The sequence below is a fragment of the Coffea eugenioides genome, chromosome 6 (assembly GCF_003713205.1).
Source record: "Coffea eugenioides isolate CCC68of chromosome 6, Ceug_1.0, whole genome shotgun sequence".
Taxonomy (NCBI): domain Eukaryota; kingdom Viridiplantae; phylum Streptophyta; class Magnoliopsida; order Gentianales; family Rubiaceae; genus Coffea; species Coffea eugenioides.
Window position 1 is genome coordinate 538,764 of NC_040040.1, and position 27,004 is coordinate 565,767.

The 27,004-nt window shown below is 38.8% G+C and overlaps 2 protein-coding genes and 1 non-coding gene across 3 annotated transcripts; all 3 read left to right on the plus strand.

Moving 5' to 3' along the window:
* Window positions 1-13,364: 13,364 nt before the first annotated feature.
* Window positions 13,365-14,165, plus strand: LOC113776327. The gene is made up of 2 exons (XM_027321461.1): window positions 13,365-13,377; window positions 13,444-14,165. The coding sequence occupies exons 1-2, from the start codon at window positions 13,365-13,367 to the stop codon at window positions 14,163-14,165; spliced, it is 735 nt and encodes a 244-aa protein (XP_027177262.1).
* A 1,089-nt stretch (window positions 14,166-15,254) lies between these two features.
* Window positions 15,255-16,042, plus strand: LOC113776338. Its single transcript, XM_027321472.1, has 2 exons — window positions 15,255-15,461; window positions 15,644-16,042. Exons 1-2 carry the CDS (start codon window positions 15,255-15,257, stop codon window positions 16,040-16,042), a joined length of 606 nt encoding a protein of 201 aa, XP_027177273.1.
* Window positions 16,043-21,048: 5,006 nt separating this feature from the next.
* LOC113776553 lies at window positions 21,049-21,155 on the plus strand. The gene has a single exon (XR_003469039.1). It is a non-coding gene; the product is annotated as a small nucleolar RNA R71 (small nucleolar RNA).
* The last annotated feature ends 5,849 nt before the right edge of the window (window positions 21,156-27,004 follow it).

A 27,004-nucleotide genomic window follows, 5' to 3' on the forward strand; every position in this document is an offset into this window, starting at 1 on the left:
CATTTTGGCTATGCCTTGGTTTTGGGTTGTACTTTTGGATTTGAAATGTAACTTTTGGGGCATGATGTATATTTGGGATTCATGATGTACTTTGAGCACCCGACGTGCGGGTTGGATAATGGATGACTGTTGTTAAGTTTGAACGCTTCCGCATTTACTATATTTAAGTTACTTACTTGTGTTGTGTAGTTCGATAATAAGCTTGAATGGAATGGATTGAGTCCTGGCGAGAGTTAGGCAGGCGTCCCGCGGATACCCTTTGGTTCGCTTTAGGGAGAAGTGGGGCGTCTGTAGACACCAAATTTTTAAATATTTTTACCCTAATTTTAATTTTATTTTTAGTAATAATTCTTATATGTTATTTTTATTCCATGATTTTAGTTCTTAAACTTTTAACATTTTGTATAGCATTTCAGTATTTTTAGATTATCATTATCTATTATCTTAGTTTTATTTTGCATTTTGCATTCATTTTTTACTCTTTTAGCTATTTATTATTTTATTGTAAGACTTATTAGCATAAAATTTGCCAAAAAAGAGAAAATTAGGGGAAAATATGTTTTATTTCTTTTTATTGAAAAAAAGAGAGAAAAAAAAGAAAAAGAGGAAAATCTTAGCTTTTTATTTTTTTATCTTTTGGTTACTAATTTTGTACATTTTATTTAAGTTTGTTTGAATTATTATTTTTGTATTATTTTTATTTAAATTAAGTGATAAAAAAAAAAAGCCGCACATGCAGCGGCATAAAATGGTCATTTGTCATAGGAGATTTTGGCTGGATCGGATGGCTGGAAATTTATATGGGAATCAACCCTTCATCCTCACCTTTGAGGTGAGGGTTTAGGGGTTATGATTCCCCATATAAAAGAAAGGAAAGATAGCAAGGAAAGGGGAGAGTTTTTATGACGGTGAAGGGAGAGTTTGAGAGGAGGGGACGGCTAAAAATCTGGTGAAGGATTGAGGGAGGACAGAGTAGCGTGAAAAGGGAGAAGCTTTCGACCAAGAGGAAAAACAACGAGAGAGAGGTAGGCAGCTGGGGGTGGGTCGGCTAGAAAGGAAACGAAATGGCAGAAACAAGGGATTAGAAAGTCAGAAACCTACGCGTAAGGAAGAAAGGCTAGGAAAGCCGTGAGCTTGAGAGAGAAAAAGAAAGGAAGATTGCTAGGGGGGTTGTTGACGGCTGAAGGAAAGCTAAGCCAGAAGGGTTTCAGCCGTGGGGACGAAGAGGGATTTGGGATTGGAAAGAGGTAATTGCATCACCATCACCGCTCTTCCGTGGACGTTCCTTTGAAGGTTTGGCCGAATCATCTGAGCCCTTTTTCCGTTCCTCGATTAAGGTATCGTATTCTTCCTTTAAGGTTGAAAGCTCTTTTCTTTAGTCGTTTGCTTGCATTTCTTTGCTGTTTACTGGTTCGGTTTTGCTTCAATATGGCTGATGATTCTTGTTTGGGTCTTGATGAATCTGGATTTTGGGTACTGGGTCGGTATCTTGCATGTTTGCGTCTTGGCCGAAAGAAAATTGCAGAAAGTTTTCAACTTTAGTTGGCGGCTTGATTTAGACTGAGTTTTGAGGTAGAAGTCTAGGGTAGTGTCGTGGATTATTGTTTGAGTTTATGGCTTCTGTCCATGTGAGGAATAAGAGCAAAACCAGAAAAATAGCACGCAATTCCAGCAAGTTGAATTTCTGATACTTCGTTCGTTGGTTGTCACTTTCATCATTTTGTATGTCCATAGTAATGCATGTGAGTTGCATGTTTTTGCTGGGTTGGGGGCGGATGCAACATATTTGTATGGGGGCAATGAGTTTGACATCCATGGCGAGTTTTTGAACAAACGTAGCAGGTTGCAAGTTCACTCGCGTGTTTCCCTTTGCTGTTTTTCTTGTCTGCGTTGTGATTAATGCTTACTGGATATGGCTTTTGAGTTAGACAGCAGCAGGGGAAATGTTTGGTAATCTTGTTCCTTCAGTCCAAACCTTCGTTATCTAAGTTGTTCCTTGCGTTTGGATTGCATCAGAAAAACCGAAAGTGAGTTTTTTTTTTTTTAAAAAAAAAAAAAGCACTGCTTCGGCTGAGTTGCATGAACTTTTGGGGGCGTTTTTGCTCCTTTTGTTGCATGTTCGGCTGTGATGTGTTAACCAAAGTGTTTAGTTGTTAAATGGTGATTGAGTGATGGTCTTTGCTGGCTTTGTTTGAAGTCTTCTATGAAACCTGCATTTGAAAGCTTAAAGTTGCGGGAAAATTCTGGATGAATGTTGCAACAGAAAATTTGCTTCGCAGGCTCCTTTTGTTTGATTGATTTCTCTTGTTTGCATTGTAAAGTGAGTAGATCAGGTGGTGACTTATTGTTTTGTGCGAATTGCATTCGGTTTGGGCTGTCAAATGCGTAGAGTTTGTTTGAGTTCTCACACACAAACATATCTAGGCCGAAGTAGAAAAAGCTGCTGCATTCGTTCTTATGTCTTTGCTGTTTTCTTCTCCGCAACAGCTCATCAAGTGAGCTTTGTCACCTAATGTGCTAGTTAATCTTGTTTTGAAAAGGAAGAAATTGGATAAGTAGTGTTTGAGTTTGCATGTTTAGGGTCTAAAACACCTGAATCATGTTCGAACACCTTGCTGAAAAAATAAAACAAGCAGGCTGCCGAACCATTTCTGCATGTATTTTTCAGAATTTTGGTATGATATATTTCCAAGTTTTCTGGTCATTTGGATTGTGATCATTATGTAGTCTGTTGCTTAGCTTAAGGTTGTGATGTTGGGTTGAAAAATATCTGATCAAAGCCGTGTATTTGAATCAAAATCTGGTCTGCATGATGAAATGGAAAGAAAAGCCGCGGCTGGAAAAAATTGCAGAATGCTTTTCGGCTAAAGAAAATGAGTTCTTCGTAGCTTGCATGCATGAAATTCCTTTTGAAAATTGTATTTCAACCCCTTGGTTTTTGGTTTATGCTACTAGGACCCAATCAATTGAATAATTTCCTCAATTTGGGCCCTTGGTAGTTTTAATTTTGCAACTTCGTTGTTTGTTTGCTTCAATTAACGACTATGCTTTGTCTCAATTGCATTTAATTCATGATTTAGAGGCTTTATGATCAAGTGAGCTTTGTATTTGCACATTTCTTTAATTGTTTCAAATTTAATTGGTGCCTTGACCCTTCTATTGTTTTGAAGCTATTTTTCCTTCATTTGATTACCATTGCAAGGGAGGTACACTCTATCCTCTATTGTTGACTTTATTTGACCCTACATGCGTATATGTGCCCTATGTGTGCAATTGCATGACCTTAAATGTTTATTTCATTTTTACCTTATTTATTTCTTTAGTTACTTAGTTTTTGCTTTAATTTTAGTTTAATTTTTATCATTTTGGAGGCACTCGAATGCCAAAATTGTAATAGTTAGGGATTTAATTGTTTTATTCCTTCTTATTCCTCCCTTTTGATTGTAGTAGGCCTTCTCCCCTAAAAATGTAATAGTTAGGGCCTTAATTGCCTTATGTGTTGTGCATGCTTAGGTGCTATGTGTTTAATCGCTTTCTTAGATTTTGGCATCTAGATATGCATGCTTATGTGTTATGTGTTATGTGAATTACGTGCTCACATGTCTACTTGCTTTAATTATGTACCTTACTTATATATGTGAGTATGATGGATGCAAATGCACGTAATCGTGACTGGTCCAATGCTAGTCATGGTTGTCCCCTCGAGCTCTTACAAGTCCAATGCTTGTGAGAGAGCGTAGATGTGGGTTAGTCCAACGCTAGCCCTTAGGAGCCCTTGGCGCATTAGATCATGATTGTGTGACAAATTTCACTTCATCTCATGCATATTTTACTTTCTAGGGTCTTTTATCATTTTGTATGATGTACCCCTTATACATATAGCCCTTATCCCTAATTTCCCTATACATATATATACCCCTATGCATGATACATGACATTAGAATTGCATTTCATTCTAGAAATAGGATTAGGGTAGTGCATTTGCTTGATTAGATTAGGGAAACCCCTTGAATATGGGATATGGACGAGTTTGGCTTTCTAACCTTAGCACGCTCGTATTCCCTCTATTAAAGGGGAAATTGAGTCACGAACATTAGTCCCCCGTACCCGACATGATGCATTCTTTTAGGACATGTATATTTCTATGATCATTTTATCCTTTTCTTTTTCTTAGAATCTCATATTTTTGCATTATTCGTGACCTCTCCAAAGAGTCATTGTTGGGCATCATAATTAATGTGATTGGCACCATTCAAGTTTTGAAGAGAAATTTTGACCCCCGATACCCCCTAGGTCTAGGGTTTGCATTCATATAGTACATCCAAATGTAATAAATCTTTTGGTTAAAAATAAGAAAATCCTTGACTAAATCACGCAACTAGCCTTGGTTAGGTCGAAGGGGTGCCTTGGATTTTTATCCTTGCCTTCCCCTTCGTCAAATGTGACTCCCGAACCTTTTTCGTGGTTTACGTGGACAAGGAGTCGTTTAAAAGGGGTTTTCTTTTACTTTTTTCCTTTTAAAAATTCATTCTTAGGTGACTTGGTACACCTTAACTCTATACCAAGTGGCGACTCCATTTTTCATTCAATAAACCCTTTTTAAACTATATTTTGGGTCAAATCGTCGCATTTTCATGTCCCATTTAGACCCATATTTTTCTTCATTTTTTTTGTAAATAAAAAAAAATTCATTTTTAAATCAAAAATTCACTTTTTAAACCATTTATTATTTTATTTATTTTCTTGTAAAAATGGGGCGCGACAGCGTCACAAGACTAATCTTTGGTGATGCAAATGATGTAAAAAATCCTATGAAACACCCTTAAATTGACCTCCAATTGCTTGCAATAGAAACTATTAACCCTAACATTAGTCCTCTTTAAAACCGAATTTTGAGTTGTTTTTCTTAGATTTTAATCGGTTAAAAAGGTTCTATGAAGGTCAAATGATGTTTGATTGATGATTTTTTGCAAAGATATGTGTATAAGAAAAGATTTGTGAAGTGTGTGTGAGACTGTGTGCAAAACGTGAGGTGAAGAGAAGGTGGAAGAAGAAATGGAACTCATGTTTTGTGCCTTTAATACAAGAAGTGAAAATACGACCTTGAAAATGTGATTTGGAGTTCATGTTTTTGAGCTCACGTTTTCTGCTTTAAGTTCATAGAAGACAAAACATGATTTCAAGAAAACGTGACCTTTTAAGATTGCATTTTCTGTTGAAATATTGCAGAAGATAAAACGCGACCTAAGGTCGTGTTTTGAGCCAGCGTTTTATTTATTCTGCAGTTTTTCTGCAGAAATTTCTAACTTTCTAAAATTATACATGTGACCCAGTTGCTCAAAAATGCATTCTAGATCAATTTTTTATGTCAAAATAATCAATGCACGCACATATAAAATGATCAAAACATGTATTTCTACCCTCTTTGATGAATCAAAAACAACATTTGCTCAAATTGCGGGGTTGAGTTTCTTAATCAAATTTCACTTTTTTCACCTCATTTGGTCACCTTAACTTCTATTTCCCAATCCTACAAAACAAAAATAACAAAATAACTTAAAAACATACTTTAAACATAAAATCACATCAAATTAATATAAATTATCAAAACATTGGATTGCTTCCCAATTAGCATTTTTGTTTAAAGTCGTTGGCTCGACTATATAGCCTCATTTTTCAAAGAGACTTTGTCAATGAATAATCCACCTTTAAAGGACGAGATGGATCAAAAAATGGTGATTTAATTTCAAAAGTCTTATATTCTAATGATGTGAGAGGTAGAAGTGACTTACTTATCTTAAGTGATTCATAGGCTTTACCTTAAATGTGTGTCACTTGAGTACTCACCAAAGGAATGTCCATATAACTTTTTTGGGCATTATGACCTTGGAACCTTCATTTGTACCACACTTCTCAAGAGGGGTCATATATACATATATATATATATATATATATCATTCATGCTTACTTCTTGAGGTCCAAACTTCATTTCAAAGGCATTATCATGTGAAATGGACATTTTTTCATTAAAACATAGATTAGATCATCATTTTTATCAAAATACAATCTATTTTCACATGCAACATGTACACTATCCATGCTAGGGTCATTTTGCATATGATTAGAAGAAATAACTTCACACAAAACATATAAATGACCTTGTATTCTACCAAAGTGAAAAGCTAATTCATCTAATCTTATCTCAATCCTATCAAAACGGTCAAAGGTTGTATTTGCAAGTTTTTTCTATAACTAATTCACAAGATGACTTAGATTCATATTGGACATACTCATGTGGGTAATCATGAAAACATTGAGAATCACTATAAGTATATTGATTATCCCAACCATAAGCATGCGAATTACCCCAATTAGTTTCATATTGATCAAAACAAAAATTGCAATACCCAAATTCATCAAAATAATCCATATTTTGTACTTGTCTACATATATGAGTAGTACAATAACCTCCAAACAAGTCACAAATCATATGATAAGAATTGAAAGTATGAACATTCCTATTTTGTTCAAGCATATTTGTAATGATATCCAATTGAACTTTTAACATTATAAAATCAAGTTTAACCTTTAAACTCCTTAAACCGTTTTCAAAAGACATACCTTCGGAATATCTTGGTTACCTATATTCAAGGAGCTTTACACTTGGTAACAATCCATTCTGATCTTCCACTTCTCAAGTATTGTTTGCCCATGTGTTCTACTCTCTTCGAATCTCTAAACATGCTTCCAAAGTTACTCAAAAGCAAGTTTAGTCAAGAAAAATAATTGACTCAACACATTTGAAAAAAACACTACATACAAAACAAATGATTCGACAAGACACTACACACAATAATTAAGAATCTAGACACAACGAAAACAAGAAAAATAAAATGTCTAAACTAATAAAGTAGTTCTTAGCACCGATATTAAGCAAATATTTTTCAAAAAGAGCGCCAAAAACTTGACAAACGCGGGGTATACATATATCAATTAGCTCATCTACAATAAAGTTTTACATTTATAAATTCCTAAATACCTTACACGTGATTTTTCGCAAGTATATGAGTCATGATTGAGTATAGGGTATTAAGGGTCGAACCCACAAGGAAGATTATCAATTACCGGTGATTTTTGAACTCCTTTATTATTTAGGTTACCACAAATGTAAAAGATTAAACCTACACTACAAACATGAAATGAAAGTAATAAAAATAACAATATAAAGCTCCTAGAGGTAGGGAATTCCTAACTACTTTCGGAAATAAAATTACCGGTTAAGTTAATGCTATTATCTTGGTTAGTTATGGCATAATTTCCTAATGTATTTGAAACCTACTTTCGTAGTAAATCAACTATAGTTGTAATTAAGCCATACCTACTCTCATGGTTATGAAATTAACTACAAGTTCATTTTTTCTATGAGATTACATGAAACAAGTTACTAAAGTCACAAAGGTGCCCCTCTACTCTCGTGAGTGAACTCCCTAAATTTATCACTTTCTTGAACTAGTGTTGAATTCCAATTCTCATTGCAAGCTTAACGCCTTAAAATTATCACAATTAATGGTCGGCCAATCATGATTAGAAAAGCAAAAGTGATAAATAACTTGCTCAAAATAATATCATCAACTAACCAAGTAAATATCACAAACAAGATATTAAAATTTCATCCATAACTTTAGGCATAAACTTTAACTAAACATGAAGAACAAGATCCAAAGTTGTATTATAGCTAAACATGAATTTAAATACAAAAGAGAAAGTGACAGGAGAAATATCACCCTTGTCACATGAACTCTAACTCTCCATTTTGGCTCCTCAAAATTTCATCCAAATCTAACTATACATACAAGATGAAAAAACTACACTAACTATATTAATCTACCCTAACTAAAGAACTAAGAAAATTCTAGTGAAAGCTACATTTTTGAGGAGTTTCTCTAGTCTTCCAAAGTTATCAAAAATGCTCTCCAAAGACCTCTATTTATAGAGGAATTCAAGCAAAAGACAAAATGTTAAATCATATCAAGATTCTCCTTGAGCCCATAAACAAGTTAAATTTGAGTTGTAAAACTTTTTGGTAGCTGTTCTGGTCTGTTTTCTTTGAAATTCTTGCAGAAAAATGGTCAAAAAACTTCAAAGCACAAGTTACATAACAAGTTGCAAGCGAAATTGAAGAATATGTGACCTCAAAAATGCGACCTTAGGTCGTATATTGTACCCCATGTTTTGCCTTTTTTCCAAGTTTGCACAAATTTGGCCAGTCTTCATCCTTGCTCTGCTTTTGTACTGCTTTCTCTGATATTTTCTCGATGATAGAGGCTGAACTAACTCTTGTACAAAACATGAAAGTTGTAGTCCTTTCAGTTAGCTTTCCAATGCATCAAAAATCATCCAATTTGGAGCTCGGTAGATGGATTTCGAGGTCTTTATAACAAATATAGAGCTATGTGTTAGTTTCAAAATGGTACAAGAATCACCTCGATCCAATACTTGTAACTCAAGATATAGTCGAAATACCAATAGGTGTCAAACCTGAAAAACTCTATTTCTTTACTATTGATTGCATTTCATCTCTTGCACTTTATATTATCTTTAAAACCACTTCAAATTATCAACAATCATCCAATTATCTTCTCAACTTACTCCATTTGATGATTGAATCATTAAACCTACGAAAACATGAAGTTTTCATCATTAAAATCCATAGAAATGCAACTTTTGATACTCAAACTATAAAATCCATATTTTCACTATAAACCTAATTAATTAGTTATAAAACTAATTAAAAAAAAACACATTTAAAACACTCAAAAATGTACACTTATCAATCTCAACCTTAGCTTTGTCAATCTCAATACTCTTGGGAGAAATTTTGTACCCTAAAACGATCCCTTCTCTAACCATGAAATAACACTTCTCCCAATTAAGAACAAGATTTGTTTCTTCACATCTGTACAAAATTAGATCCAAATTATTAAGACAATTACCAAAAGTAGATCCAAAAGCAGAGAAATAATCCATAAAATTTTTTATAATTTCCTCAATATATTCTGAGTTTGAGAAAATAGACATCATGCAATGTTGAAATGTAATGGGGGCAGTGCATAACCCAAAATGCATCCTCCTAAAAATAAATGTGCCATAAGGACAAATGAATGTAGTCTTTTTTTATCTTCAGGAGCAATGACTATGTGGTTATATCCTAAGAAACCATCAAGAAAATAATAGAATTCATAACTCACTAATCTTTCCAAAATTTAATCAAGAAAAGGTAAGGGAAAATGATCTTTTCTGGTAGTAGAGTTAAGTTGTCTTTAATTTACATGCACTCTCCATCCTACCACAAGTCTAAAAGGAATCAATTCATCATTTCTACCACAAATTATAGTGATTCCACCCCTTTTTTTGGTACTACATGTATAGGACTTACCCAAATGCTATCTGAAATAGGAAAACTTATACTTGCATCCAACCATTTGAGAATTTCTAATCTTACCACCGCTTTCATATTTGAATTTAACCACCTTTGACTCTTAATCATCAGTTTCAAGATCCTATGCATGTATATCGTGGGACTAATACCTTTAATATCAGAGATAGTCCCTCCTATAGCCCTTAAATATTTCTTCAAAACTCCAAGCAACTTCTCAAGTTGCTCCACATTCAACTCAGTATTCACAATTAAAGGCAATGTCTCATTCTCTCTAAAGAAGGCATATTTAAGGTGTTTTGGAAGTGGCTTGAATTCCAACCTTGGCGCTTGTTCCTCCGATGGTGGTGGAAGTTTCTTACTAACTTCTAGGCTCTCATATGAATTGCCTCTCTTGTAAGGTACTTGAACGTCTAAGTACTTGGCCATCTCTTCCTCCTCTTTCTCTTGTACACCTACACCATTTAATCAAAACTCAAGAGAATCATAGTCAAGATTCACTCGACTCATCTCTCTAGTTAGCTTTTCAATAATTCGAATGAAATAAACATGGTCAGCACAAAAAGGGTATCTTTTCATTTGACTCAAGTGAAATTCTACCTTCTTTCCATCAACTTGGAATTTTAGCTTACCTCACTTAACATCAATGATTGTACTTACAGTTGCCAAAAATGGTTACCTAAAATAATAGGCATGGTCTATTATAACAAAGTAAACTGAGATGATAAAATTTTTTATTTTGATAAGTACATTCTTTAGAATATCCATTGGATACCTAATAGAATAATCTACTAACTGCAATGAAATGTTAGTGTGTTTCAACTCACTTACCCCTAATTGTCTAGCCATGGTCAATGGGATTAAAGAGACACTAGCACCCAAATCACATAAAACTTTAGAAAATTTGACATTATCAATGGTGCAAGGGATGAAGAAGCTTCTCGGATCTTTCAATTTAGGTTGCAATTTATTCTGGATGATAGCACTGCATTCCTCAGTCAATGCAATTGTCTCATAATCCTCCAACTTCATGTTCTTGGTCATAATTTCTTTTAAAATTTTTGCATAGGAAGGAATCTATAAAATTGCATCAACAAAGGGAATGTTAATATGCAAATGTTTAAAAATCTTCAAAAAATTTTCAAATTTCTTATCAATCCTTAATTGCTTCAATTTTTCAGGGAATGGTACCGATGGCGGGATAGGAATAGTTTCGAAATATGAAGGCTCACTCATCAACTCTTTTCCTTTATTTCTATCCCCTTCACTCCTTATTACCTCCTCACTCATCTCCTCTTCTTTTCTCTCACCATCTTTTCTTTTTCTTCTCTAACAACTTGAGGTTCACTCAATTGCCTACCACTATGTAAAGTAGTAGCCTTAACATGCTCTTTTGGATTAACCTTAGTTTTACTAGGTAGTTCTCCTCGTCCCCTATTATTTTTAGCATTAGTTATTTACCCAATTTGGACTTTCACATTCCTATGCATGTTTGTAAGTTGATCCATCCTCTCCACAGCACTTTTTCATTCTTTGTGTGGTAGTACTATCTAACTTATCAATTCTATTATTTTTCGCATTAGCTAGTCTCACTTGCTAATTCCCAAGAGCACTTGGTCTCTTGAGGTGATTGCTTTGGTTGGAAGTCAGGTAGTTTTGTCGGCCTTTGTTGATTTCCTGGCTCCTTCCATCCAAAATTAGGATAGTTTCACCACCTTGCATTGTAGCTACTAGAATATGCATTGTTTTGGAGTTGATGACAATAATTGTTAAGGTATTCTATCTGTTCAATACTAGCACAAGTAGATTCATCATGATTACCTCCACATAGAGTATAACAAGCAACAACTATGTTCAAATTAGAAGTCAAACTTGAACCAACTTGCCTATCAAGCATTTTGACCACATTATCCATTTTAGCATTCAAGGAAGTCAAACTCTCAATTTCAAACATATCTGCAGGTCTCCTCGTGTTACCTCGCTAATTGGCCTATTCATAATTATTTATGACCATTTCCTCTATTAGTTGTTGAGTTTCCTTGGCTGACTTACCCATCAAAACTCCACCAATTACTACATCTAGATGCATCTTTGATGGATAGGTGAATCCATTGTAGATTGTTTGGACTATGAGCCAATCAGATAAACCATGGCGAGGGCATCTTCATTGTAAATCTTGATAGTGCTCCTAAGTTTTGTACAATGTCTCTCCTTCCTATTGACAAAAATTAGTTATATCCATGCAAAATTTAGCAGTCTTGCCAAGTGAAAAGAATTTATTTAGAAAAACTTTTGATAAATCAGCCCAAGTGGTGAATGTATTAGGGGAATGTGATTGTAATCAAACCTTAGCCTTGTCTCTTAATGAGAATGGAAACAATCTAAGCCAAATTGCAGTATCACTAACACCATTAAGTTTAATTGTATCACATATTTCTAGAAATGTAGACAAATGAGAATTCAGGTCTTCGGTAGCATTATCTCCATATTGAGATTGTTGCACCACTTGTATAAGAGATGGTTTAATCTCAAAATTATTAGTATTGACCGTAGGTCTCACTATACTCGTTTGCATACCATCACCTCTCAGTAAAGCAAAGTCCCATAATGCTCTTCTATTCACCTTTTCCGTCATAGGTTCAATTTGTGGAAGTTCAATTGTTATTTCTCCTTCACCATGATTCTCCACAGCTTCTTGTAGTGCTTGCCTTCATTGCCTTCTTAGAGTCCTTTCAATTTCGGGATCTAATGGAACAGTGACTCTTAGAACTCTCCGAATACACTATAAGAAACTACGATCAAAAGATTTACCGAAACTAAATCAAACGTTAAATTACTTCAAACTACTCTAGCTATTAAATCTAAATACATTCACAATGTATACAATGTTTAGACTAATAAAGCTTACTTAACCTTAATATTGCCATGATCCCCGACAATGATGCCAAAAACTTGATGAGATTTTTACCTGTGCTCTAATTTTAAACCTAATTCCCTCGTTAACCGCAAGTGTATGGGTCGTTTATTATAGTGCAAAGGAAATAGAGTCGAATCGCATGAGAATCACTCTCAACTACTAAGGTTTTTTGCTTACTCTATTATCTAAACTACTCAAAAACTTTAGTTAAGCAAAACCACCAAAAAGCTAAAATAATGCAAGGTGAATTAACAACTTCAAGAAAATCAACCAAAGACAAATGTTCTAGGGTATAGAATCCACTTAATGTACCTAACTATGGATGAAATAGCCAACTATCACTCATGCTCTTGTCTTGCTATGGTTGCAATTTACGCAAGTCATCAGAACTCGCTCTCGCCAATGAACCGAACTTAACCAACACTATAGTTTCCTTACTCTCGTAATGAAATCTAAAGTGAAGACTTAATCTAGATCTAGAGATGCCAAAAATATCCACCTAAGAGTACCAATACTTTTGTGTTCCTACTTCTTAGATTTCATCTATTCCATTCCATCATTGTCAAATATTCTCATAGATTAACAAGTATCATGACTTGTAAATGGTGATCAAATATTCACAAGGGTTGAAGCAAAAGTAAGTGAACTAGCAAGTACAAGATATAGCAATAATCAACTTAATTCAACCATAATCAAGGCACAAATAGTTTCATCTATCCCTAGAACACGAAAATTTAGCTAGACATAGTAGATTTAACAACAAATTTCATGTTTTCAATATAACTAAGCATTAATAACACAACGAAGAGAGTAAAGAGAAAGAAATGCTTATTCAAGTGAAGAAACAAAATCTTCAAACTTCATCATCTTCATTACCAACAAAAATACATTGTACATAAAGAGTTCTTCAAATTCTTGAAGAGTAAACAACCTTCTACGGTTTCTTCTTCGCTACACTAGGGTTTTTATAGGGTAAGCATTTACGGCCAGGGCCTCCACTGCCTGTCCTCAATGGCGGCCACAGGTCCGTCTGGGAAGCCGCCTGATGGTGACGGCTAGGTGCATCCTGCACCTTCCTTCGCTGCCATAGTCGGCCCCCCAGTCAAAGAGAAAGGGATAGCGCCGCTGGGTGTTGTCTCATCCTTCCGTGGTGATCCTGCCCTTCGCCTTTCTCGCCATGATATCGACTGTTTAGCTGCACCTTTCCACAATGCACTGGTGGGTCGGTTCAGCACTGGCAGGGCTCCCATGGAGGTCATACGTAAGTTCGTTATGACATTGGGTCTCAATGGAAGTTGCTCGGTGGGTCTCCTGGACGAGAAACATGTTCTGATTCGGCCCATGGTGGAAGATGATTACACTCGTCTCTTCGCTCGCAGGGTATGGTTTATACATTACTCGCCAATGTCGATATTGAAGTGGAGCATGGACTTCAGGGCAGATCACGAGGTGGCCATTGCTCCCATTTGGGTAAGCTTTCCAGGCCTGCCCATACCGTTCTTCCAGAGGAGGCAGTTGATGCAGTTAGCCTCGATCTTGGGGCGCCCTCTCAAGATGGATGCTGCTACCAGCGACCTCCGTCACCCCTCTGTCGCACGAGTGCTGGTGGAGGTGGATGTCGCACTGCCCCTGGTTAAGCGAGTATGGATAGGGGACGAGGATTATGGGTTCTGGCAGCCGGTGGACTTTGAAGATATCCCCCCATATTGTTCTTTTTGCCCCAAATTCGGCCATCAACAGGAGAAGTGCTATCGGAGAGACCCTTCCCTTCGTCCCGTGAAGGTGGGACAGGCATCCCAGAAGAGTCGATAGGTGTTTGCTCCCATAGCAGCGGAGGAGAAAGGCAAGGCAAAGTTGGGGGAGACGACTGCTGCACCTGGGCTTGGGACGGCAGCGACGGCCACGATAGCTGGAACGAATCTGGTGGCAGTGGCAACCCAGACGCAGGACCGGGAGGCTCGGGCAGACATGGGGTAGCGCCCTGATCATGAGGCAGCAGGCACAGAAGCTGCCAGTGCAGGTACCCTGGGGAGGGTCCCTTGCGCTGTGGCTCCCATGGTGGTGACGCCAGAGGAGGACCTGAGGACTATGGAGGCTGAAACGCAGGCACTAACGGTGGAACCTGTGGTTTTGCAAGAGGATGGGGACGCTGAGCTGGAGACCGAGAATGCCTTGGGGCCTTTGGCAGCCTTGGAGAGTGAGGAGGACGCTGCCTCGATTTCAGCTAGTGGTTCCTCTCCCTTTTCTCCCCGGGGCGTGCGGCTGAGCCTTCTCCTGCGAAGGCTGTCGGAGGACAACCTCGGGCAACTGGCAGTGTCGGCAGTTGAGTTGAAGCACTTCCATGTGGAGCTGGTGGGGTTACGGCAAGCTTCTTCAGCGGAGGTAGATGCACCACAAGGGGGTGGCCTTGCCGATGCCGCACTGTTGTTGGAGACCTCATTGGACGACGGGAAAACGCGGTTGGACGTCAAATGAAGGCGCGGTAGACCTCGGAAGGGGGAAGGTGCTAGTCAGCCGTCTCTCACTCTGAACTCTTATCCTTTGCGATCTCATGTTAGATCCGATTAATTTGCTTGTGTGGAACATTAGGGGCGCTTCTCGTGCAGATTCTTTACGTTACTTAGGAAAACTGTGCCATGACAATGGCATCCGCTTGCTCATTCTGTTAGAACCCATGTCTTCTGATGCTCAGCGGGAGGTAGTGCGCCGCCGGCTTCGGTTTGACAAGTCCTCTAGCTTTCTTGACGGAAAGATTTGGTTCTTTTGGTCGAGTGTGCTTCGAGTAACTGGCATTGAGTGTGCTGAACAGTTGGTCCACGCTCGGGTCTCTTTTCTCTCTGGAGCATCCTTTTGCCTATCTGGGATGTACGCGAAATGCATCCGAGTCGAGAGATGACCGCTATGGGAGGCGATGGAAGGCTTGGCCTCGGGGATGAGTCACCCATGGATAGCGGTGGGGATTTCAATGTCATTGCCTCGAGCGACGAACGGGAAGGGGGAGCCCCGGCCAATGCCCACAACATGGAGGAATTCAATACATCTATGTTCACCTGCGGTCTATCCGCTTTAGCTTTTGACGGTTCCAGGTTCACATGGACTAATGGCACGGTTTGACAGCGGCTCGATAGGGCACTTGTAAACGAGTAATGGTTGGATGCCTACCCCACTTCTAGAGTGTCTCACTTAACAAGGGGCGGTCGGATCATGCCCTGCTGCTTATAAAGTGTTCAGGCCATTGACCCACTTCCTCTCGCTTCCAATTCTTGAACATCTGGCGCCGGCATCCCCAGCTTCATGAGATTGTGGCTTCGACATGGGAAACGCAAGTCCAGGGGATAGGTATGGGCAAGTTCTTCAAGAAGCTGAGCGCGGTGAGGAAGGCTCTGAGGCGGTGGAATTGGGAGGTATTTGGTAATGTCACATCTAATGTACAGCAGACGGAACAGGTGTTGCGGCAACGGCAGAGGGATTATGATCGACGACAGGATGAGGAGTCTAGGACTCTTCTGCATAAAGCCAGAGCACTTTTCAACAAGGTGCTAGCGCAGGAGTGCGCCTTTTGGCATCAGAAAGCAGGGGTTGGGTGGCTCCAAGAAGGGGATGCTAATACGGCGTATTTTCACTCCCTGGTCCGACAACGTCGCAATGTGAACTTCATTTCATGGATCAGGATGGATGAGGGGGGATGATGTGAGTCTCTCAAGGATATCAAAGCCTCCGCGACTACGTTTTTTTCATGACTTTTCTCATCTACCGGACATCGGGGGCCCATTGAGGAGTTGCCCTTCCCTATCCCTTCCGTGGGGGCGGCCGACAACGCAATGATGAAGGCCCTCCAGACACTGGAAGAGCTTCACTCGGTAGTGTTTTCCTTGGATTGTGACAGTGCCCTAGGTTCGGATGGCTTTGGGGCAAGTTTTTGTCAGAGCTGCTGGAACACTATAAAAGATGATCTGATGGAAGCGACCCAGGATTTCTTTAGAGGTATGCAGCAACCGCGAGGCTGGACTAGCTCTCTACTGGTGCTCATCCCCAAAGTAGAGGGGCCTCGCACTGGCGAGACTTTCGGCTGATTCGCTTGTGCAATGTTAGCTCGAAAATCATATCTAAGATTCTTGTCAACCGGCTAAATAGGCTCCTCCCGGACCTAATTTCACCTTGGCAAACTGGTTTCACTTCGGGGCGAGGGATTTTGGATAACATCTTACTGGCACAAGAACTCATCCATGATCTAGACAGGAGGCTGGTTGACCCGAACCTAGTTCTAAAATTGGACTTGGAGAAAGCGTATGACAGAGTTGATTGGCCCTTCCTGTTATTCATGCTTCGCCGGTTTGGTTTTGAGGAGCAGGTGGTAGACCTGTTGTTCCACACGTTCTCCAATTCTTGGTTCTTGGTCGTAATCAATGGAGAACCCGCGGGGTACTTTAAGTCCACTCAAGGGGTGCGGCAAGGTGACCACCTTTCCCCGGATTTGTTTCTATTTGTCGCCGAGTTTCTTAGGAGGGGGCTACAGCAGCTTTGCGATGCTTCCAACAGTCGATATTATGTGTTGACCGGCTCTCTGGTCCCATACCTCGCATTTGCGGACGACATGATTATCTTCACCAAATGCTCAGCTGACGCTTTGACCTCGATCAAAGACCTTCTGCAACGCTACCAAGCCTGCTCTGGCCAAAGGGTTAATGTCGCCAAGAGCTTTTTTTCTCCATCATTAAGGATGACAGAGGCCCACTATAGCCTGGTTAGTTCAATTCTTGGGTTCAGGGAACAGAAATTACCCTTCACATACCTGGGAGTGCCTATGATCAGGGGCAGGGTTACTTGTGCTATGTTTGACGGCCTCCTGTCTAAAATGCGGCACCGGCTTTGTCATTGGAGTTTGAGGTTGCTTTCAATGGGCGGCAAAATGGTCTTGATACGACACGTTCTGTGCTCCCTTCCAATCTTTTGGCTTCAGGTCCTCTCCCCTCCGGGAACGGTTATTGCAGCACTGCATAAAATCTGTAATAGCTTCCTCTGGGATAACTCTGTTGAGTCCAAAAGGATCTATTGGGCAGCTTGGGAGAAGGTATGCTTTCCAGTGGGGGAAGCGGGACTGGGTTTCCGCTCATTTGATGCTGTAGTGGATGCTCTTTCGTGCAAGCTATGGTGGTATCTGAGGGAGAACAAGTCGATCTGGGCGACATTTATGCATAGTAAGTATGTCAGAGGTAGCCATCCTCATCTGGTGGAAGTTGACCATCCATCTGACATGTGGCGCCACTTGGTTCAAGTTAGGGATCGAGCTGAGGAGTGTATTCGATGGTCCTTGGGGGAGGGCCTCGTCGACTTCTGGCATGATAGGTGGTGCACGGATGTCCCTCTGGCTACTTTGGTGCCTGGCCCGTCCCGCCCTCATATGCTAGTGGGAGAGCTATATAGCCTACACGGTTGGGATGAGTATCGCCTTCGGCAACTCCTTCCTAGCCATATTGTGTAGCGGATTTTGAAACTTCGGATCTTCCCTGGCATTGCGGATACGATGGTATGGGGGGCGTCGTCCTCGGGTACGTTCACGGTGACGTCTGCATGGGAGCAGGTTCGGTGGAAAAAGAGCCGATCCATGGTCCACTCCCTGGTCTGGAGCTCGGTGGTACTACTCAAGGTCTCGTTCTTTACTTCGTGCCTGTTACACAGATGGGTGCCTCTGGATCAAGCCCTCCAGTGAAAGGGGGTTGTGCTTGCCTTTAGTTGCTGTTGCTGTGCGAATACGGTGGAAACAAGCACCTATCTTTTTGTTCTCGAGCCGCTTGCGTCAGTGGTGTGGCAGTTTTTTGATAACTTGTTTGGCATTCGGGTCTGGGCGACTGGAGTGTCGGCTAAGTTGGCTTCCTGGTTCTTCTCCCATCGTTTGGTGATGCGAAACCATGTGCGGGTTATTATCCCTCTTTTGGTTCTGTGGTTCCTGTGGAGGGCTAGGAATCAAGCACGTTTTGAGGGTGCGCCTCTGTCGGCAAACCACGTCATTGGTCAGGTCTGCAGCTTCATGGAGCAGATGTGTGTGGGTCGACTCTTGCAACCACAATTTTTCAAAGGCAATGCGGATTGTGTATGGGCAAAGACTGTCCCGGGGAGCAGGAAGAGGCTTCCCCAACCGCAGGTGGTCACTTGGGTCAAGCCTCCACAGGGTAGATACAAGCTGAATACGGACGCGAGTGTTTCGCCGTCGGGGGCCACTGGCGGAGGCATTCTCCGATCGGCGAAGGGGGATCTCATATTTGCCTTCTACAAAGAGTTTGGGGATCAAGATGTTCTCATGGCGGAGGCCCTGGCGCTGTTGGAAGGATTGTTGCTCTGTCAACAAAACAACCACCGGACTTGTGAGGTAGAGGTGGACTCCAGGGTGCTGGTTAGCTTGGTCTCGTCGGATGCTCCCTCCCGTTGGCCTCTTTGTAACGCGATTCGTCAGATCAGAGCAGCAGTAGCGACCTTGGGTGCTTCTATAGCCCACATTTTCCGAGAAGCCAACTCCGTGGCGGATGCGCTGGCGTCGTCGAAACTCCCATCAAATGCGGTATTCTCATCTGAGGCCTCCCTGCTGCCTAGGGCCCACTCTGCCCTCCAGTTGGAAAGGCTCCAAGTTCCTTATGTACGGTTTCGCCGCCCTCAGTAGTTAGTATCTTTATGAGGGGTCATCCCCCTCTCCTTGTATATTTTTTTCATGGATTTTTCATGATAATAAAGGTTAAAAAAAAATTCTTGAAGAGAAAAAAATGAAAACTAGATTTAAAAACTATCAGTAAGCTAAGTTAGAGAAAAGAGAAGAAAAATATCTCTTTTTCTCTCAAGAACTAATCTCTCTCTTCGACAATGTATTTCTTCCTTGATAAGAGTCAACAAAAGAAGTTTCTAGATCCTTCAAAAGTTAGTAGACAATATCTTTTTATGTCTTGTTCAAGAAAAAGAAAGAAAAAGAAACCATGCAAGTTGGTAAGTTGCAGCCACTATGAATCCCTAGATCGAATCCCTCGAGAGATTCTCCCAAAGATTGTTTAGAGCAAATGATTTGTTGCGAAATGATTCACTGGCCATAAACCACTAGAGAAACCGCGGATAGATTCTCTCAAGATTTTCATCCTCACTCATTTCACATCCAATTAAGTTTAATCATTTTACCTACAAAATCAAAGAAATTTTGCAAGTAAAATGATAAAATCACAACTAATCCATTAATCACTTAAGGTGCAAATTAGTGATATAAAATGAACAATTAATACCAATTAATCTTACAAATGGACTCAAAATCAATATGGAATACATTAAAAAAGGTCATAAATTTAGCCATTATTAAAGGGAAAGTGGTCTTTTCTAGTAACCACATTTAATTTTCGATAATCAATACACACTCTCCACCTGACCATGAGTTGAAATGGAATCATTTCATCGTTTTTACCCATAACTATAGTAATTTCACCTTTTTTAGGGACAACATGAATTTGGCTAATCCAGATACTATCAGAGATAGGAAAGATTATACTTGCGTTGAGCCATTTGAAAATTTCATTTCTTACCACCTCTTTCATATTTTGATTGAGCCTTCTTTGCATTTCCACAACCAGTTTGTAATTGTCTTCTAATTGAATATGGTGCACACATATAGAAGGACTTATACCTTTGATATCTGAGATTGTTCATCCAATTAAGGATCAACAAAAAGGATATTAATATGCAATTATTTAAAAATTTTAACAAATTTCTCAAAATCTTTATCAAGTTTATTTGGCTTGAACATTTGAGGGAATGGAACCGCCAGAGGAATTGGGATGAAGGTTGAGCAATATCTTGCTTTGCACTCCTATTCTCCCATACACTTGCCTCTTGGTTCTCTCTCTTGTCTTCATCCTTCTCACTCTCATTTTTCCTCTTACTTTCAACCACCGAAGGATCTTTTAATTGTCTACTACTATGAAAGGTAATGGCTTTAACAGACTCACTCGGATTCACCTCAATTTAATTGGATAACCCTTCTTGTTTTCTATTGTTGATAGAATTGGCAATTTGATCTATTTGAACCTTCACATTTCTATATGTACCAGTCGATTGATCCAATCTCCTCTCTAATTGCTCAAATCTTTTTGAAGTGTCATTGGCCAATTTTTCTACCACAATCTCCAAATCCAGTTTAGTGTCCATCTATGGTTGCCTTGGTTGGAATCCCAGCAGGATAGTCGGCCTTTGAGGATTGTTTTGATCCTTCCATCTAAAATTTGGATGATTTCTCCACCCCGAATTGTATGTATTTGAATAGGGGTTATTTTGAGTATTACTATTATAATTATTGACAAATTGAACCTACTCAAAATCAACACACTCATTAGTATCATGTTCATCCCTACATGTAGAACAACATGCAACATGAGCATTAGATAAAGAGCGTGGACCAACTACAACTTGTCTACTTAGCAATTTCACTACATTATTCATTTGAGCACTTAACATATTTAGAGTCTCCATTTCAATCATACATGTTTGCCGTCTAGAATTTTCTCGTTTATGCGCCCATTGGTAGTTGTTTACTGTTATTTTCTCTATTAAGATTTGAGTTTCTTGGGGTGATTTACCCATTAAGGCTCCACCTACGGCTGCATCAATTGAAGTTTTAGTCGCGAAGGATAAATTATTATAGAAGGTTTAGACTATAAGCCAATCGGAAAGTTCATGATATGGACATTTTCGTAGCAAATCTCTAAACATTTTTCAAGTTTCATACAATGATTCACCTTCTTGTTGACTAAAATTAGTTATGTCTATTCTAAGTTTAGCCAGTTATGTCTATTTTCACATTTAGTCCCTATACAAACCACCTTACTATCCTTTGCTCTGTAGCTATTAATTCGGGAGCAAACTTAGATAGTTTAGTGAATTGAATCTCATATTCAGATACACTTAGGGTTCCCTGACGGAGTTTAATAAAATCATCCTCCCTCTTCTGCTGAACTATCGGTGGAAGATACTTTTCATTAAACTCCCTTACGAAGTTCAACCAGGTCCATGCAGTCCCCTCTCTCTCCCATTTAGCCCGAATTACATTCCACCAGGTTCTAGCTGGTCCCTTAAATTGAAATACAGCGAAATTCACCTGCCTATCCTCCGTATAGTTTAAGGCAGCGAAAATATTAATCATCGTCTCTAACTACCTCTCAACTACCTCAGGGTCCGGTCCTCCAAGAAATTTAAGAGGAAAAAACTTTTGGAATCTCTCTAGAGCCCTATCTTGCCCCATTTCAGAATCCCTGGGTTGATTAACAGGGATTTGACCCTGCTGCTCTACCAGTCGAGCAAGTATATTGGTCATTTGCTGAATTGCCGTTGCTACCTGGTCCTCCCCTTCATCTCGGGATCCAGGTTGTGGCTCAACCGTTTCACCTCTCTCCTCTCTCGATTTTCGTACTGGCTTTTGTGCCTGTCTAGCCCCATAGCCACGGCTAGAACCGCGTTCTCGGGTAGTTCCACGTCCTGATTTCGCCTACCCTCCATACCTCTTTTGAATAATAGCCTATGTAAGTATAAACAAGATAAAGTAGCTATAAAGTTCGATAAAAGTATTTTCAAATCATAACATGAAAAATAATAGAACACATTGAAAATACCATACTTTCTTTATATACATATCATAACAATTCACATATTTTATGGGACATTAACCCTAGTATTGCTCAAGTACTACACTTAATCAACACTTGAAGAAGTACAACCAAGTATGTACACGTGAATAATAAGGGTCCCAAATCTCACTAATATCTTCAATATATCCCAAGTCCAGACTATTCGCATCCCTGTGCCTTGGCATTCGCCATCCAAACTTATCCTAATATTACTCGGGATATCGACTTATCATAAAGGTATCACTCTTTGGTACGCGGGTACAGGAATCCGAAAATATGATAATTCACCACTCGAGTTAGCTAGACTCAAGAGGAAATCAACCACTTTTGAAATTTCTACCCAATACACATATCTAAGGTCCCTAACAATAGACATTTCTTCCACACTTAACAAGCCAATCCCCACAGTCCGAGAATCCTCTCCGGGCACGAGCTCGATAAGGGCTCTAATATCATCTGTGACGATCCCACATCTCCCTAGGGCGTACCCTAGGGTTTAGTGGACCGCCTGTCCAACTCTCGTCAGGACTCACTCACTCACGTCAAGAAAATAGAGTGCAACTTCAAGAATAAAGGAAAGAACAGTTCCCAAGTTTGGAACATACAAATACACTCATTTCTATCTCAAACATCCATACAATCCCAAATATATCAAAAGATTTAAGTTCTCAATACATTCAACCCTAATTGAGCGACTAGTGCGAGTACAATCGCAAAATTTTCAAAAACTAAACTATGTTAGCCTGTACCAGTTTCACGCCTCGCTCGTATCCCCTGTAAGGAAAATAAATGACGTGGAATGAGTTAAAATCCCAGTGAGATTCCAAATAGCAAATTGACCATTATTTAAAAGTACCAGTATCAACGTAACAAAATAGCGAGTATAACAAATTCATAAAAGTGAGTAATAACACTTCAAGTAGCAAATCTCAAAATAGGCGAGTGTAACATTTTTCAAAAGAAACAATAACCCGATAAGTAATAATTATGTCAAAGTATAAGGATACGGATGGCTCTCAAGAGCTAAGTTCCCGTTGCTTCAGCAGAACTTGATCAAGTAGTAGTTGACACTCCGTCAACTTTCAAGTAAAGTAACCAGTCCAGTAGAGCACCACTTACCTATAATCTCGGTCCACCATCCACACCTCCTACTGGGCCCAAAATTCTCAATAAACACTGGTGGTAATACTCGAGCATACCGATTAGTCGAAGAGATATCACTCCACTCGACAAAATAAGAGACCCAAAGTTCGTTACCCAATCGACCAAATCCTTGCCGGCTCGACTCGAGTAACTAGCTACAGAATTTCTGGAATTCCAGAGAGTCGCACATCATACACAAGTATATCAAATCAATTGCAACAATAAACAAATATATATCGCATTAAGGCAAGTGCGATAAAGTACACCCTTGCCTGACCAAACTAATCAAATATCAAGTATTTAAATCAAGTATCATGTTCAATCATATACTTGGAAGCACTCACCAAAGATTTAGTGCTTGTCAAAATTCATGCTCAGGTGTAACTCCTTGGTTGGAATCCAAATTTGTGATACAATATCACTTAAAAGCTTGAAATCAACTAGGGTTCGAAACATAGGAGTTTCATTTCAATAAGACAAAAGTAAATAAAACTCATTTAAATAGGATTCATGTTACGTATCAAACTCTAAAAAATTCATACTTGCTTTTTTAGTGTTCCTAAAGAAGCAACTAAAACTTTGGAATTCGCAGTTCAGTCTAAAAGATGAGGAAAACATATTCCGAGTGGTCACTACTTTCATTTTTCCAAGGGTACGAATTTCGATCAAATTTTAGCTTATATACCTCTACGAAAGAAGACTCGAATACCATAGACAATCCAAGTTCAATTCGACCTCAAATCTTCGCTCAAGTCGCGAGTACACACGCCTAACCTTCGAGTGAAAATTTGGGCGGCATGCCCTTTGTATTTATCCATTTTCAGCCATTTATGGCTTCATTATTTTCCTCAACTCAGCCCAAATTCACATATAAACAATCTTAATACAATATCCCTTCAACTAGGCTCAATGTCATTCAAATACAAGACAATTCTAGCAATGCAACCATAAAAATCAAAGTTGGAAACTAGTATTAAAGAAGAATAACTAAGTAACAGGTTTGACATCTTCCGGCGTTTTGGTCATAGCTAAAGCTACGCTTATCGGATTGGGGTACATTTATGGAGTTTCGAAGCTAAAACAGAGAACTACATTTCCTATGAAGACATCGACACCCAATTCATGCATTTTCAAGGTCAAAATGTGCAATCTCAGAGAAAACAGAAAGCTGCCTGTGAAATAGGGCTTTTGGCAGTCAGGGGTATATTAGTCATTTTGCAAGATACAGTGCTCCGATTTTACAGCCAGATACTTAACTCCATTCCCTACAACTTTTATGTTTTGAGCAAGACCTGATTCAGCCTCTATAATGGACGAATATGCAGGTTAAATAGGGAGATTCATCATCAAAGCTGAAAATTCTCTTCTACTCTAAAAATTCATATTCTAGCTCATTACTATCAAGTACTGTATCATCAAAACCATCAATTACTAGCTCAATACCATCAATTACTAGGTAAGCAACCATAATCAAGGCTGAAAATGTAAACCCTAGCTAACCCTTTCATTATATCATCCAAAACTGAATCATTAACCATGGTAAGCCAAGAACATAAGTTTCTATCCAAATTTAAACAAGATTAAGGAAGAGAAAAGGAAAGGCAGTCATGATACCTTCCAATAATTACTTGTAAGTGAAAATCACACCCTTTTTTGCCAAAACTTTTACCAGACACAGCTTTCCCACCACCAAAAGAGAAGTTTAATCGGTTTAGTTTGGTTGTTTTTACTCAAACAAGGATGGATTCAAGGTGAAAGTTGGAGTTTTCTCTCTTGTTGTTTTTCTCTCCTCAAGCTTGGCCAAGATGGAACAAAATGGAAGAAAATGGAGCCAAGAAGAAGATAAGAAGGAAAGAAAAATGCTTGGTCAAAATTTCCTATGCTTCCGACAAGTGTCACTACAAGAATAATTCTCATTTTTCTTTCTTTTCTCTCTTTTTCTTGGTTCAAAATTTCAGATGGATTGAGGATATTTTGGAGCTGATTTTGCTCAATTAATAATATGGAGATTAAGGTAATAAAGTAGTGTTCAAGTGGTGCACTCAATCGGTAACAAACGGTGCACATCAGTTCAAGCCTATTTTCCTTAACTCGCACGTACTTGTGTTTTTACTTATGGTTCACTAGTTTATTATTATCACTTCTAATCACACACTTTTTCTTATCTAAAACTCATTCTTAACCACCGAATTTAGTACACACACACCTCACCAAGTGATCACACGGCCAAAATACGTGAAAACCCTGATTTACGCTAATTATAAATCTAAAGGTACAACTCTTGATTCTATGATTTATTTCAACTATTGAGGGAGTAAATGAGTAGTAAAGATATTATAAAGTAATTTAATCAAAATAAGAGGGAATTTTAATAAAATGTGAGCGAATTTTCGAGTTGTCACAGGGTTTACCATTGACGATGCTATACTTCTTTGTGATCCTTGAGTTCGCAGCAGAGCAAAATCTCTATTTGCTTATTTGCTTCGTTTGTGGCCTATTTGCTATGCTATGCTAGTTTGTGGTCTATTTGTGTCATTTTCTACCATTTCTTTTTCAAAAGACAACTCTATAGATATTTCCTCTATATTATGTTGTACCTCTTCCTCCTCTTGTGGTATACGCCTTCTTTGTTGTCTTAGTGTTCTTTCAATTTTCGAATTAAAAGGTGCAACTACATGTAACGCCCTGTGCATACAGTACAAGCAAGAAGAAAAAAATGTAATATTTATATCACAAAAATAAATAAATATTTTAACCTATCTATTGACAAAATTCAACTAACTAATAAAGAAAATGTCTACATTAATAAATCTTGCCAGGCCATAATATTGCCACTCCCTGACAACGACACTAAAAACTTAATAGGTTCTCAATATAAGTGCAAGTTTAATCCAAAATATACCTATTTAAATTCAAATATATATGTCAAATAGTAGTTTAGGGCATATATCGGGTCACCCACGAGAAGCAACTATTACAAGTACTAGGTGTCACACCCTAAATCGACCACCTGATTTGCAATGCAACACGCCGTAAAGCTCAAGGAGTAAACCCCCCCCCCCCTCAAGTCTCACAAGGCATCTTACTTTACTATTCAACCTTGCAAACAACACCTGGGATAGATCCTTTCAAAAAATCCAATAGAACCATTAACCATCTAGCATAAGTAGTGAATGTATCATGAAAACAAAAGTCTAACTTGTCCACTTGTGGACTAATACCACGTATTAAAATCCCTCAGGCATGACTAGAAAATAAAAAAAAAATCTCCACTTCTAAATTTATAAACTTGACCACTATATCAATATCCAACCATTAACCATCTATTCTTCCTCTTCTTCCATGAACACTAACTCATATTTTCCATCGTTGTCTACAAAACGGGGTGAGAGGGGGGTGAGCTTTTGCATGCTCAGCAAGTACTACCAATTATCTCTGCCGGATCATACACATTACATAGACATATAATTTAGCACATGTACAACACAATTTATGCTTCATATTCATAGTTCCAACTTTTATAAAAGAACCATAGGGTTGTATTCAAATTTGCAAGTACAGTTATGCATCAAATTCAAATTCACAACAATCACCAAATAAAAGCTTTAGCTTAATTACAGGATCATGCCTTCATCGGTCTCCATGTACACAGCCTAGTGTTTAACCCCCACTAGGGAAAAGTCATAGTTCGAATTTGAATTCATAATCATAATAGTTGGGCCTAGTTTTGCCGAGTGTAGCCATGATCATAATTAAGTGGATCCATTATATTAGTATCATTTTATTTCATAACACATGTCATAATGAGCATATCACGATAAAAGTTCCATTCAAAATGGCCTATATGATCCGAATTTTCAT